Here is a 15,130-nt window from a genome sequence, read left to right on the forward strand (position 1 = left end):
CCAGAGCAGGTCCCACAGGAACGTGTCCAGGAGGGTTTGGAATATCTCCAGAGGAGACTCCACCACCTCTCTGGGCAGCCTCTTCCAGGGCTCTGGCACCTTCAAAGTAAAGAAGTTTTTCTCCAGCTTGTGCCTGTTGTCCCTTGTCCTGTCACCAGGCACCACTGAGAAGAGTCTGGCCCCATCTTCTTGACACCCCCCCTTTAGATATGGATAAGCATTGATGAGATCCCCTCTCGCTCTTCTCTTCTCCAGGCTGAACCCAAGTTCTCCAGGAACCCCGGCACCGAATCATAGACACCTCTAGGTTGGAAGGGACCTTTAAAATAACGGAGTCCAACCATCCATGCTCCTGTGATGGTGTTAGCCGGGCAGCGTGCCCCAGCCCAGGGCTCTGGGGCTTCGCCACCTCCCCCACCTCTCAGCCGGTGGCCAGTGGCCGGAGGAGCCCGCGGGGAGACCGGGCATCCCCTTGCGGAACCTTTGTGCGGCGGAACCTTTTTGCGGCGGAGCGGGTTCCGCGGGGCGGGGAGAAGCGCCGGAGCGCGCCGAGCGGAGCGGGGCCGGGGGGAAGCCGTGGCGGGAGCGGGCCCGGCCGGGCCCGGGCAGGCCGCCATGTACGCGGGGCTGCAGGAGCTGGGGGTAGCCAACGGCGAGGACCTGAAGGAGACGCTGACCAACTGCACGGAGCCGCTGAAGGCCATCGAGCAGTTCCAGGTGGGGCGCGTCGCCATGGAGATGCCCAGCGCCCATGGCGGGGGTGCACCGGGGCCCATGGTGGGCCGGGGCTGTGGGCTGGTAGAGAGCAGAGAAATGCCCCAAGTGGGGGTCTTTTGTGGTATTTTCCTCTTTTTATTTTGTAACCAGCATGTCTTTAGCAGTCCCTGCTGTTGTTTGGTGGCTGGCTGAGCCGGTTAACCCCTCACCACCGTCCCTGTCCGCTGTTTGTGTTGGCAGACGGAAAATGGAGTGCTCCTGCCCTCCCTGCAGTCGGCCCTGCCCTTCCTGGACCTGCACGGCACCCCCCGGCTGGAGTTCCACCAGTCGGTGTTCGATGAGCTGAGGGAGAAGCTGCTGGAGAGGGTCTCTGCCATCGCTTTGGAAGGGAAAGTCGAGGAGAGGTTTGTCGTCAGTCTTGTCGGTTATTTGGAGTGAGCTGGGGATTTTGTATGAAAATTAGTTACAGTGGATGAATGACTTGTGCAAAAGAGAATTTCCTGGGGGATCAAGTTCCAGTAGCTCTGAGGTGAGCCACTTTGGTCCTTTGCTGTAACATGGTATGTAGTCTCTTGCTCTTATGTATTTTCAGATACAAGAAGCTGGAAGATCTCCTAGAGAAGAGCTTTTCCCTGGTCAAGATGCCTTCCATACAGCCTGTGGTGATGTGTGTCATGAAGCACTTGCCCAAGGTAAAACCCTCCGCCGGTTGGGCTGTTCCGTTACATCTCCCTTGTGTATCCACCTGCTGACCTTCTGCAAGTTTGTTGTTCAGTGTTAGGAACTGACTGAAAATTTACTACATTCTTGTATCTGGTAACAACTTAGTAGACTAATTCAAAAAGCATTTTAGATTTTTATAACCAGCTGAGACTCTTTCCCTATTTTACTCAGTATGTGCAGCTTCCTAAAAGCAGTCAAGTTCACTGATAGGTGGATTTTTCCATAGTTGATTTAAAAATCTATGACAAGTGGAAAATAAGATTTGAAGAATGCAACCAGAAGTAGACAGGAGTGAGATTCAGATCTGTGAAACAAAAATCTCTAGGAGTAGCCTTATTAAAAGCATCTTACTGCACTTAAGGAAATGGATTCAAAACCACTGCTAGAACTTACAAATTACTGAGTTTTGAAAGATCACTTCAAATCTTAGCATCGTAGGTTTATAGGAAGTCTTAAGTGCCTCAGGATTGGCTTATTGTTGCAGGAGTAGGGAAGGCCAAAGATGAGTGTGATACTGCTTGTTGTGTAATTATTTTGTTGTATAAATTCCCAGAGTGCCTGAGATGATGATATAGATGTCTTCTGTAGTCTGTAGTTACATATTTCTTGGACAGTCGGTTTGGGTAAGCTGCTCTGGACTTTGGTGACTGCTCTGTTGATCCTAGGTCCCTGAAAAGAAGCTGAAGTTAGTAATGGCCGATAAGGATTTGTATAAAGCATGTGCAGTGGAGGTGAAGCGCCAGATCTGGCAGGATAACCAGGCTCTGTTTGGTGATGAGGTGTCTCCGCTGCTGAAGCAGTATATCCTGGAGAAAGAAAATATTCTCTTCAGCAACGATATTTCTGTCTTGCACAATTTCTTCAGTCCGTCTCCCAAAACGAGACGTCAAGGAGAGGTAAGGACAAGGAGACTTCTTACTACATGCTTGTGAATGGAACTCGTTAGCTTTCAGTCAACCTCGTCAAATAACAGTGTCCATTTCACGCACCCAACTTCGCTACTGAAGATGTTTGGCTAAACAAAGTATTTGCAAGAAATACGAGGCTGTTTTCTCACGCGTGTGTTGATGAAAGCAACAGGAATTATTTAAATAGTTACTCAGTGCTGTGTAATAATTGATTAATGTTTTAAACTGTTTATGAGCGTTTAAAAAATAGCAAGGCTAAATTTTTTCTTTTATTACTCTGGCTCTTTTCTTTTATAGTCTGGCTTTGATAACCCTCAGGTATTGTGAAGGATGAGCATCTCTATCAAATCAGTTTGAATTTCTTTAATTTCTTTTCTTGGGACTATTTTTTAGCAGGACATAGCCCGAGAAAAGCTTTTTTTTTTCCCTTGGTAAAGATGGAAAGGGACATTGAAAGTTGTAGCTAAGGTGGCATTTGGAAGACAGTTGCTCTTTGAATGGAATTACATGAGATGGCTGAGCCGATCCAACACTCAGCTGCAGGAAGGGCAGGTGCTGCTCCTTCCCTCCCTCTCTGCAGCTCTGGTGATTATCAGACCCTCCCATGAGCCGATTCAGCTCACTAATTGCCACAGAAACTCCAGCAAATAAAGCCAAAAAGTAGTTTTCCAAGGCAGTGAGTTGGACCTGCTCAAAGAAGAGATCAGCTGGCACCGACACCATTGCAAGGAGAAGGGCTGGGTGACACAGGCAGGTTTGGAGGCGGGGGGGAGCAGTGTTCTAAGTGTCAGAAAGGGGTCTCCTCTTGGCAACAGCAAGCAATTACACTGGTTCAGCTGTAATGAGTCGCTTTACCTTGGGGGGCTTTTGCTCCAAAATGGAAATACCAGGGTTTCTGTAAGGACCTTGCTATCGAGAATGCTAAAGAATTGCAGTGATGTGGCAGTAGAAAGCTTTAATTTTGGAGAGGGTAGCACATCTGTTACGTGGGGGGGTTGGTTTGGGTCTGGCTTTCTAAAGCCCGTTTAGTGTAAGTGCTCTGGTGCAATTCACTTCAGGTTTACACTGCAGGCTTGTGGTTTAACGCCGGCGGGCAACTCAGCACCACACATCCGCTTGCTCACTCCCCCCGGTGGGATGGGGGGAGAATTGGAAGGGTAAAAGAAAGAGACTCATCAGTTGAGAGAAAAACAGTTTAATAATTAAAAAGAAATAGAAAAAAAAATAAAAGGAAAAAAAAACAACAAAAAGAGAGGAAAATAAAACCCAAGAGCAAATGAAAACCATTGCTCGCCACCAACCGACTGATGCCCAGCCAGTCCCTGAGCAGTGGCCCCCCTCAGCCTCCCCCCGAGTTTTATTGCCAAGCGGGACACTGTATGCTCTGGAATATCCCTTTGGGCAGTTGTCCCAGCTGTGTCCCCTCCGAACTCTTTGTGTACCCCCAGCACTCACTGTTGGGGCGATGTGAGGAGCAGAAAAGGCCTTGATGTTGTGTAAGCCCTGCTCAGCAGTAACTAAAAATCAGTGTTATCAACCCTATTTTCAGCACAAATGCAGAACATAGCTCTGTACAAGCTACTGTGGAGAAAATTAACTCTATCCCAGCCAAAACCAGTAGGAGCCTTACTATCATTCTTGTGCCTGTAGCCAGAAGGTAGAGAGAAATAAAGAAGGACTTCCCAAGAAAAGTGAGTTTTGTTCAGCTTACAATAATCGTAAATTATATTCATCAATAACAGGTACTACTTCTTACCTGTTTCACAAAGCTGAGCACCTTATTTCACAAATACTTCAATTTCCTTTTACGAGAGAGCTTTTTCTTGACATTCTTTATTCTTTCATTATGGCTATGAAACTTTCAGTGAACAGCTCTTGAACAAACACTTTCGGAGATCTTGGTGTAAATAGTTCCTTTTCAGGAACTCATGTCAATGCAGAAGTTTCAATCTTGATAAATAATGTAAAAGAATTATTTTACCTTTTTTTTGTGTGTGAAATAACAGTATCTCTTGGTACTGAGTGCACATTTTTTTCCCCTTTGAGTGTAGGTGGTTCAGAAGCTGACCCAGATGATTGGGAAGAACGTGAAGCTCTATGATATGGTGTTGCAGTTTCTGAGAACCTTGTTCCTTCGGACAAGGAATGTCCATTACTGTACGCTACGGGCAGAGCTCCTGATGTCGCTGCATGACCTGGAAATCAGTGAAATCTGCACCGTTGACCCCTGTCACAAGGTATTAATCATGTGGGACAGATAGGAATATTACTGGAGCATTTTCTGTTTCGCCCACTCCTGTGCGTACCTGCTGCCCTGCAGGACTTCAGCCCAGAGAAGATGACTCCTCTCTGTGAAGAGAGTTCAGACCTTGAATCCAAAAGTCATCTTATATTCCTTGGAACCTCAGGTGAAAATTTCATCTTGGTTAACCAGCAGCTTGCTTTCATTTCATAACCCATAAATCATTCAAATTTATGGTATTTGTGCAGTGTTAAAAACAACATCTGATCTATGTAGGTGCTGCAAAAAATAATCACAGGCACTAGGTAGCCCCAGGTTCTTAATCAAATCTTGCTTCCCTCCCTGCTGTGCCTGGTGTGATACACTCCATCGGTCAGTAAACTGTGTGTGGAACATTAAATACTTTGAATCTTGAAATTTAAGAAAACATTAAGCTAATAAAATACTGGGGAGTAACAGATGTGGTGTTAATGTCACACCAGGATCTTTTCTGTGGTCAGCATCACTCTCATCTAGAACAAAGCTTTTTCTTTTCAGGAATGTTGCTAAGTTCTATGTGTGTTCAGCTTATAGAGAATATCTCCTAGAGTGATGATGTTACCGCATGTGTTTTAATGTCTTCTGATCAAGAGTCCCCAAATCAGTGTACAGACAGTAAAAAAGGGCAGTTCTTGTTCAAGTTGCAGATTGTTTTCAGTGCCCTCATTTTGCCACTGCAAAATGCAGTGACTGCTGCAAGGAAAGGAAGCCACGATGAAAGCATTTCAGAAAATTCAGAAAGTTGTTCTTTTTTGACAGCTGAAACGTTGGGGGAAAATGTATGTTGTTTTCTGAAAGGGGAAAAAAGCCTTTATTTTTAGGTCAGATAAAACATTTCACTTAATTGTCTCTTTTACATTTTGATAGCACAGCTCTAAAGCAGAAGCACCTCCGCTGTTCATGTCCCCTACTTAGAGGGTGGGACTGGTGTTGCAATGGCTAAAATATCCCATATTATTATTGCTAAGTGATGCTGCTTCTTTGTCAGCCTCCTACTTGTGTAGATCCACCTCAGTCAGGTGTGCTGAGAAATATATATTTTATACATGCCTCTTCCTTAATTGCCAGGGAATTCCTCTGTTGGAAGGGGAGAAAGTGGCACCGGGTTAAATGACATTGATATCTCTGACCTCCTTTTGGAATGTTTATTTCTGACCTCGGTGTTTGCGACCAGCTTGCTACCATACCTAAGTGTATTAATTCCAGATAATTGGAGGTCATTCCAGCCTGTTTTCTCTGGCATTGTGTATTTTACTGCTGGTTTACTGAGTTGCTGGGGTTCACAAAGCTTTCTCCTTTTTTCTAACAGTTCACCTGGTGCCTTGATGCTTGCATTCGGGAGAAGTTTGTGGACAACAAGAGAGCTCGGGAATTGCAAGGGTTTCTGGATGGAGTGAAGAAGGGACAAGAACAAGTGTTGGGGTGAGGCTCTTGGGCTGTTTATTGAGAAACTGGAAATGGATTCCTGACAGTCACAACGTTTGATGGGTGTTGTAGGTGTTAATTCTTCTCCAGAGCCAGCTGACAGCCAGCAGCGCTTCTGTGCGGTCACATCCAGTACGTTCACGGTCACCACCCTCGAGTCTTCCCTGTGGCCTTTGTAATGACTGGGGGAGGTCTCCTGTCTGATTTCAGTGCAGAAGACCTTCAGTAATTGTTTCAGAATATGTGCTTGTTCAAGTTAAAGTAATAACATTCGTGGTGCTTTTACAAGGCAGGAGAAGGTTGGTCAGGTGGACACCTGTAGGTGACAAAAGACAGAAATTCAGGTTTTACATTATCACAGTGAGGGTATTGTTACAGTACCTGCCCTGTGTCTGCTTCTCTTTGTAAACTCACCAGTGTGTGTGTTTATAAAAACACAGTGTACACATGCACACAATACTTTGATGTTACATCTGGTGGTTGAGAGGATTACAACAAAGAACAGGCTCAAACATCTTGCTCCAGTGAAACACACTGGTGTCCTACAGCTGGGTATGGAATTGTAGGGTGGGGTTTGTTATGTATGGCGTGTTTGATTTGTGCTTCTCAGGGACTTATCGATGATCTTGTGTGATCCCTTTGCCATTAACACCTTGGCCTTGAGTACCATCAGGCACCTCCAGGACCTGGTTGGGCAGGACACCTTACCCAGGGTGAGTGTCGCAGCTGATGTACTTAATCTGAACTGTAGTCTTACTTGAATAAATGGCATTCATCAACAAAGGGCTGGCACTGTAGAAGAAATACCATTATGTTCTCAAATGCTTGTGTAAATTGAAATAAGGGAAACATGATACTATCTTTCCATTTTAGCACATACCCTAGAGCTCTGCAGGAGCACTGTTTGGAGGTGGGCCTTCTGGAGTTCTATGAATTGACAATGCATTCTTTGCGTGACTCATTCTATCTTAAAACCCATGCATATATACAATCGTATATAGAATATGTGCCTCCTTGCTTTGTCCTTCCATGGGTTTGCCTAGTGCCAGCAGCATCTTTTCCCTGCCACACTGAATGCAGTGGATTATTTTACACTGTTCTGGTCTGTTGGCTGCGATATAATACGGTTCTTGGAAGCAGTGTCTGCAGGAGGTGCTTAAGCATTAGAGGAGGGAAGGAGGGTCGCCTTACAGGTGCCTGAACAGTGTGAGCCATTTGCTGGCTTCATCCCTGAGTTACTCAACCCAACAATAAAATTTAACAACTTCTTCATGACAATTTAAGACTGAAAACTGTTTTGGTTTCAGGGCATGATGTAAACAAAAACCCGTTGTCATTCTTACATGCGCTTTCTCTTTCTTACTTCTGCTGAGATGACTTGATTTGTCCTGTCACACATTATATTTCAGAATACTAATTTGGCAGGACACGTTTAAAAATGATGTTGTGATCAGATTGGCTGCGTACTTCTTGGTGTATACATACAACATAAAATGTTACATAAACCCACAAACACTCAGGTGTGTCTGTTACTTTATTCCCATTTGAGGAACCAGTTGTGAATTAAATCAGAGAACTGAATGCCTGTAGCAGTCTTTGATAAAGCTGCTAATCCAGGAGAGCTTTGAATCTAAAGCACTACTTCCAAATAAATGCCTATATGTGCAACTTGTGGAAGATCAAAATAGCTGTTTTTCTTCTCCCCTTAAAATTCGAGGAAAGCCCAGATCTACTGCTGCTCCTTCGGATGCTGTCTTTGGGACAGGGGGCCTGGGACATGATTGACAGCCAAGTCTTCAAGGAACCAAAAATGGTGAGCCATTTTGATGTTTAGAATTTAACACATTTAATTAAATAGATTTAGACTTGTTTATTATTTTATTGCGGCCCTGTTTTAATGTTCATTGTGCATACCTGTCAGCTTTCTTAGAAAAAATGCGTAAGCGGTCCCAGAGCAGCAGCTCAGGTGGACGTGCTGTAAGCTTTTTTTACCCGGTTTTGTATTTACAAGAATGCCTGGCCCTTACTGTTTAAAAATCAGACTGTACCTCTCTTAAATTCTGCACTGGTTGCTTGTTGTTCCTGGGAACTTCTACAAAACGGACGAGTTTGTAAAGACATTTTGTATGAGCAAAGCAGGATTTCAGAGGCTGGTCTGAAGCTCTGGTAGCAGTGCATTGATGTGAAAAATGTTTTTCCTTCCAGCTGTCTGTTGTAGCAGTTTCGTGTAGTGCCACGTTCAGTTACGATCTCCCCGTGCTTTGGAAGTACTTTGCCCAGTATTACAGGCAGCCCCGGTGTAGTTTGGGAGCAGGTTGTGTTCAGCTGATGGCAGGAAGGCTACCCATGGTGGTGCACAGTGGGACTGTTTCTCAAGAGAAATTTGCTGTTTCTGTTCTGAACTATAAAGCAGCAAATGTCTACCTAGGGAGACATTTGAAGTCTCCAAAATATATATTACTCGCTGATTGTGTGTTTAAATATACCATGGGAGGGATGTGTTTTAAACTTACATTGTAACAGTGAGGGTGACCAAAACTCCAAGGGTAGAACTGTGATTTGACTCGTGGAGGTGCTATCATGAATCTCTTAGAAAGAAACTGTGAACGTTTTCCTAAAGAGAATCTCCAAATCTTTATTTGTTTTATTTGTGATTGCCACAAGCTGTAACCTCCCACGCTGTGAATGTGACACAGCGTAGGTTGATCTGCTTTGTGTGAGGAGGTACTCTTTAATATTGCTATTCCAGCTGTGCATCGATTCCTGTCAGTTTAGGGCATGAACAAAATGATTTGTAATACTTGGTGAAAGCAGTTTGGTACCATTCTTACTGTGCAGTGATTGGAAAAGGTCTCTCGGAAGAACTGCTACCTAACTGTCAAAAGAAAGGATTTGCGCAGGAGTGTTTCTGTAGATGAGGTGAAGTACAGTTTTCCTTATTACTGGTGGAACGTGTAGAAGTGAATCAGTCAATAATTTTGACTGGAACTGGATGTCTGACAGCTTGTTTTCCAAAGTGTAGGATGGGGCTCATAGTATTGCCTCGCTATTTGTTACAGCACTCTGGGACCATTAGGTGGCATGAAGTGATTGATGAACGTGTTGTTCTTTTCCCTCTCTTCCTCCATCCCTCTAAGGAAGCTGAGCTGATCACGAAGTTCTTGCCTATGTTGATGTCCTTCGTGGTGGATGACCACACGTTCAATGTCGATCAGAAACTGCCCTCGGAAGAGAAGGGACCAATTCCTTACCCCAGCACCATTCCTGAAGCTTTCACCAAGTATGTAATCTCTTTCTGACTCTGTACAAATAGTCTTGTTACCAAAGCCAACAAAAAATACTGTATGTGGTAAAGTGAAGACTTTCTTGGGGTGAAATTTAATCCCAGTTAATCAAGCCTGAACTTTTCCTTTAGCAGAACAGGTTTCCACTGTGATTCCTCAAATAACATTTACATAATGCAATATTTCTTACAATGACCATTCTTTTGGCAGATTGAATAGGAAAGTATTTGGTATCACTGCTTTCAAATGCGCTGCTTGTGCAGCTTCCCAAGCAGGGAATGGGGAGTGTTTGAGTGATATTTGTGCACACCTGGACGAGTGCCTGTGCTTGGTTCTGAGGAGTGCTATTGTAAATTGTAAAGCTGGCATTTTTGTCACACAGACACTCACTCTCTGTTGATAACCTATCACTCCAGGGACGTCAAAAAGATAAATAAAACCTCTGTGTTCTCTGTTGTACTCAGAATTTGCACTAATTTCCAACACAACTCCTGTCTGTGTGCCAGAATCTGGAGTACTGTATCTGGGTGGTTGTACTCTCCTCTACGATGGTGTTGATACTTGACCTTTGGGAAACTAAAACAAAACAGTATTGGACTTTTGAGTATTTGAGCTTCTTCTAAAACCCATTTTGAATAGCACTTTCACCGTTAATACTATTATAAATGCTCACAGTCAAATCCAGCTGTTTGATTGGGAGACAGCATAATGTTTGCTGAATGCTAGCTTTTTCTGGACCGTGGTAGAGAACATAGTGATGATCATCACACTCGGTCACCAAGTAGCTGCTCTTCGGTGGGTTTGAGGTTAGCCACTGCTGTGACTGCTTGATTGCTATCCTCTTTAAAAAAACCCCAAAACCTGGTTTAGCTTTATTGATTAAGAAACTTTGCTTCTGCCGTAACAGATTCTTGCAGGAGAACAGAATAGCTTGTGAGATCGGGCTGTATTACATCCTTCACATCACGAAACTGAGGAACAAGAACGCTTTCCTTAGGCTCCTGCCAGCACTAGGTAAATTTTTGTCTTGTCTCTGTTCTTGTGCTGGACACCCAGGAGGGAAGTAAACCTGGAGTGAAAGTGCTTTCAGAGTCAAAGATGTAATGTTCTGCCTTTGGCTCTTCTGATGAGGCCCTGCAGAATTGTTTGTTTCTGTCTGCAATTGGGATACTTCTCTGCTGATCTGAGAATTTAGGGATAGTGGCTGAAGGTCAGTAGTTCCTTAGGTCAAAGGCTGTATTAATAATGAGATCAGTTGAGAACTGTTTGGAGTGAATCAGAAAGATAGAAGAGCAGGTGCCTTAATTCTGCCACTGCTCGTAGTAATTGCAGGTGGCCAGAAATTCTTGTGAAAAAAAGGGTAACAAAAAAGGACCAAACACAGCCTTAAATTCTTCCCTGGGATTACCTTCTTCACTGACTTCTCGGGGGTAAGTTGTAGGAAAGCTCTGAAGCAATCTTAGGAATTGCAGCTCCCAGTAGTGGAGGCGGGGGTTCACTTCCCACTCCCTCGCCCAGCTCTGGTGATCTTTGAACCCTTGGCTGAACTGGCAGCTCATTTCCATGAGTTTTCCACTGGTCAGTGATTTGTATCTGCTCACTGCGGGGTCTGAGGAGTGCGAGGAGGTGGATGTGACTGTGAACAGAGGATGGCAGAGAAGGATAGAATCATAGAATTGCCTTGGTTGGAAGGGACCTTTCAGATCATAGAGTCCAAACATCAACCCAACACTGACAAAAACCATTGCTAAACCATATCACTAGTAGGGAACTTTGTGATTTTGGCAGGAGCAGGCTGCTCTGTGACTTCAGCCTCGGTGGAAACATGGGCTTTCTACATATTCTTCTCACCCCTCTGCTCCTAATCTCTTATGTGGGAAAGATCAAAGCCACCTGCTTGGGCTGCCTGTTTTAAAAGGAAATCTCACTACAAAGTTTTCAGCAGGAACATCTTGTGTAGGTCAGGTTTTGGCACATCAGTCTCTTTCCTTTTCATGTTGTATAGTTGAGACGTTCAGTGACTTGGCCTTCAGTGATATTTTTCTGCATCTGCTCACTGGTAACCTCACGCTGCTGGGTGATGAATTTGCACTGGAGGAGTTCTGCACCAGTCTCTTTGATGGCTTCTTTCTCACTGCCTGCTCAAGGTAAACCTGATTTTCCTCAGATGAAGTGAGTTTACAGGATACCCGAAAGAGGTTCTACTGCTTTGAACTATACTTTAATAGTTCAGCAAACTCTTTGTGTATAGTGGAAATATTAGCCTGCTGCTGTTTTGCTTTAAGGAGAGGCTCGTATTTGGTGATCAAATTTTTATCAGCAAAATTTTTAAGTGTTGATTATACAGTCTGGGCCTAAAACCTCTCCCCCTCCTTCCTCATGGTTGCTACAGTTAGTCCACTCCTGTTGAATAATTACATGAATTGCTTGAAAATGTAAGGATTTGGAGCACACAGGCTACAGTTCTCAGGTGTTTTGGAAAATTATAACAAAATTGCCAAGCTGTGGGTGTGTGAATTATTCTGATACTGTCGCTGTAGCTTTCTTGTTCTCAATATGGTGTTTGTTTATATCGGTTACTCTGCTTTAAAATTGGTTTTTGCAGAAAGGAGAATGTACACAGACATGTGCTAAGGCTGCTGCTTCATCTGCATCACAAAGTGGCACCTGCCAAACTAGAGTCTCTCCAGAAGGCCTTGGAACCCACCAAGCAGGTAAGAAGGGAAGCACGAGAAAGGGAAAATTAATTGCAAATGAAAGCAGCTGCCTTTCCAGACGCTGCTCAATGGAACATGAGCTCTGCTTTCCAAGTGTACCAAGTTTTGTCTTAATTACCTTGTCACTTCCTCTTTCTGTGTTGGTTTGTGTTAAAACACACAGGGTAATTGCATACTTAGTGTTTGAGCCAGTGGCAGCTGGAATGAAGTATGACTCTCCTGTTCTTCCCCTCCCTAATTCTCGTTGTGCAGAGCGGGGAAGCTGTGAAGGAGCTTTATAACCAGCTCACAGAGAAACTGGAGCTTCGCAAGCCAAGTCCAGCTGAAGCAACTGAGACTCCCTCCATGGAACTGCCCTTGCCCACTGTGCCCACACCAGCCTCACGCTGAGCTGTGTCTGTAGAGCGAGACGGGAGAAGGACTAACCCAGCGCTCTGCAGCGTGAAGGCCCTCTTCTGCCTTTCAAGTGTCTCTGCCCTATGGGGTGGAAACAAAACAAAAAAGCCACTGAAGCTCTTTCAGGAAACACTGCAGTTTACCCAACTCACTGGCTCTTGCTGGTTAGAAAACTCTGTATGCAGTGCATTGCAAAGGTTTACTTTTCTTAAAGATAGCGGAATGTCTTCTTGTAGATCCACTTAAAATCTGACTGTACATTTTTTTTTTTTTTTTTCAAAAAGAAAACGTGTATTTTTAAGCTTGGCATCTTGTGTTTTTAAATTCTATTTGAAGAACCAATCACTGAGTGTTTAACTCCATTATGGTTGAAGCAGGTGGTGTGAACTGCCAAAAGCTAAGCTTGGCTTTCTTCGGCCGCTCATTTGCTCCTCTGGGTCTTTGGAGAAGATGCTCAACAGAAGGAAATGTCAGAGGAGATAAGCTCCACTGATACAATGTCCCGTTTGAGGCTCTAGCTCTTTTGGTACATGGTAAGATGTGCAGCGTTGGTCAGAGATGTCCACCACTGTCACTAGACCAAGAAGCAGTCAACAGCCATCTTCTCAGCTAGGCTCTTACACAGAGCCTAGTTCTGTAGTAGGCTCTTCGCTTTTCTCCAAAGGAGTGGCTTGAAATGGGCCCTGGAGCCAGTGAAAAAAAAAAAAACCCAAACTGGGATATTGGAGTTGGAGTGTAGGTGGAGTGAAATTCTGTCTTTGCAAAAGTAGCGTGTTCTTCATGGCTCATTTGTGTCGCTGCCTGTACCATTACAGTTAATTCCTGTTTGGCTTTTATTGCTGCCTCAGTATAAGCCTCAGGTGGAGTGTAGAGGAAGATGGGCACGGGAGAAGAATGAGTTGTGTGAGTTTACAACGGAATTTACACTGATTTCACCAGGTACAATATGCCCAAAAAGAATCTTGCCAGTCCCCTGTAAGCAGGAAGCTGCCTCTCTGAATTACTCTGAATGGCGGAATAATTCAGGTGGGAGGGCACCTCTGAGGGTGCGTGGTCCAGCCCCGACAGCAGGACCAGCGTAGGGGAGGATGCTGAGGAGCAGGGCTTTGTATTTATCTTTGTTGAGTTTGGTGAGGTCTCTGTCAGGCTGTTTCTCCAGCCTGTTGAGGGGGGTCCCTTTGAACAATATTAGCCCAATTAATGACCCCTGAGGAATGCCGTGAGTAACGGGGGCTGCCCCGTGGACTTTGTGTTGTTGATGTGAGCCTGGTGTCCTCCCAGTTTTCCATGCAGTGATCTGAACTGTATCAGACCGGTTTGGCCGTATGGATCCTCCAGGCAGTTGTGCCAAAAGCTGTTTGAAGTCAAGGTGAGCTGCCACCGCGCTCCCCCATCCGCCGAGCCAGGCATCTCAGTGGAAGGTTATTGGGTTTGTCAGGCCCAATTAACCCTTGGAACGTACCCATCCGTGCCGGCCGTGCCCTGTCACTTTCTTGTCCATCATGTTTCTGGTTATGATGGTTGGGTTTTCTTCCCCCATTTCCCCTTTTTTTCTGGGACTTGAGCACTCCCAGTGCCAAGTCATGTTGATGAGACTTTTCCATTTCCTGAAGCTGTGTCCAAAAAAAAAAAAAAGGAAAAACAAAGAAAGAAACAGACACTAGTTAAATAGAGGTGGAAATCCCTCCCTGAAGCTGCTGACTCCCTTTTTCCCTGGTTTTCTTCCTCTTGGGTTCTCAAGGGCCGCATGAGGAAAGTGAGCGTCGCCCCTGTTCATCGCCTTGGTGCTTTATTTCTCCTTTTATGCAGGGGTGGTCTGTACCTTGCGGGAGAACGGGGAAGGCGGGTTAGGTTTGTGTATGTGACAAGGGCCCTGTCCTCCCGTCCACACAACCTTTGTGCACCGCGGCGCCCGGGGTCGGTATTGCCTTTGGCAGGCTCTCGGCGGTACGTGTTGGAAACAGGAACTGGGTATAACAATCAGATCTTTCTTGCTTGGTTTTGTTTTTAAACGGTTTAAAGTGTCATGGTAACTTACACAAAATAACATCCCACGCTGCTGGGAGACCTTTCGCAATGAACCTCCTCAGGCCCCTGCTCTGCTTAGACTTTAAGGTTATTTTGGGTTTGTGTTGGGGATTCTCTCTGTCACTACAGGTTTCCCTCCTCCCATGTGCTGACTTGGTGCTGTCCTGCAGCTCGAACTTCTTTTAATCCAGGCTGACTCTGTGATATACTGCTTGGTGGAAAGGCCTCTTGTGTTTCAGCCTGTACCCACAGTGCTGAGATACTGATTATTTTTTTTTTTCAGGTTTTTAGATCCATAAAGAAACTGAATCCCAGAGTACAAACTGGCTGTTACCTGTGGTGGTGGCTACTTTGGCCAAGGAGGGGAAATCTGGGCAGCGGAGAGTGGGAATAGCTGCCAGTCCGTGTCTCCTGGCTGCCTTCTGCACAAAGGTGTGATGAGGAGATGCTTTTCAGAAAACATTCTTCTAGTGGTGAACATCTTGGTCTGTTTCCATTCTTTGAGGTGAGAATGGTTTCCCCCCAGTGCCAGAAATCACACAGGCTCCTGTTGTGTGCTCTCTGCTGCTCCTCCAGATCCTGGTGTGCCGGACGGGTGCAGGCACATGGACCCGCTGAAGCACAGCTGGACAGTGTGAGAGAATTCCTTTT

The 15,130-nt window shown here is 45.1% G+C and overlaps 1 protein-coding gene across 1 annotated transcript; it reads left to right on the plus strand.

The window, feature by feature from the left end:
* Nucleotides 1-556: 556 nt before the first annotated feature.
* On the plus strand, nucleotides 557-14,072 carry NELFB (negative elongation factor complex member B). Its single transcript, XM_074161185.1, has 13 exons — nucleotides 557-717; nucleotides 958-1,121; nucleotides 1,310-1,409; nucleotides 2,106-2,336; nucleotides 4,400-4,585; nucleotides 5,939-6,051; nucleotides 6,665-6,767; nucleotides 7,772-7,867; nucleotides 9,192-9,334; nucleotides 10,246-10,352; nucleotides 11,344-11,485; nucleotides 11,944-12,052; nucleotides 12,308-14,072. The coding sequence occupies exons 1-13, from the start codon at nucleotides 616-618 to the stop codon at nucleotides 12,443-12,445; spliced, it is 1,734 nt and encodes a 577-aa protein (XP_074017286.1). The 5' UTR covers nucleotides 557-615; the 3' UTR covers nucleotides 12,446-14,072.
* Nucleotides 14,073-15,130: the final 1,058 nt, after the last annotated feature.

Source organism: Numenius arquata, chromosome 19, assembly GCF_964106895.1.
Source record: "Numenius arquata chromosome 19, bNumArq3.hap1.1, whole genome shotgun sequence".
Classification (NCBI taxonomy): Eukaryota; Metazoa; Chordata; class Aves; order Charadriiformes; family Scolopacidae; genus Numenius; species Numenius arquata.

Excerpts from the sequence above, each read along its gene's own strand:
- NELFB (XM_074161185.1), top strand. The coding sequence starts at position 616 with ATGTACGCGGGGCTGCAGGAGCTGGGGGTAGCCAACGGCGAGGACCTG. Across the intron at positions 9,335-10,245 it reads ATTCCTGAAGCTTTCACCAA|ATTCTTGCAGGAGAACAGAA; the intron begins GTATGTAATCTC and ends CTGCCGTAACAG. Across the intron at positions 10,353-11,343 it reads TAGGCTCCTGCCAGCACTAG|TTGAGACGTTCAGTGACTTG; the intron begins GTAAATTTTTGT and ends CATGTTGTATAG.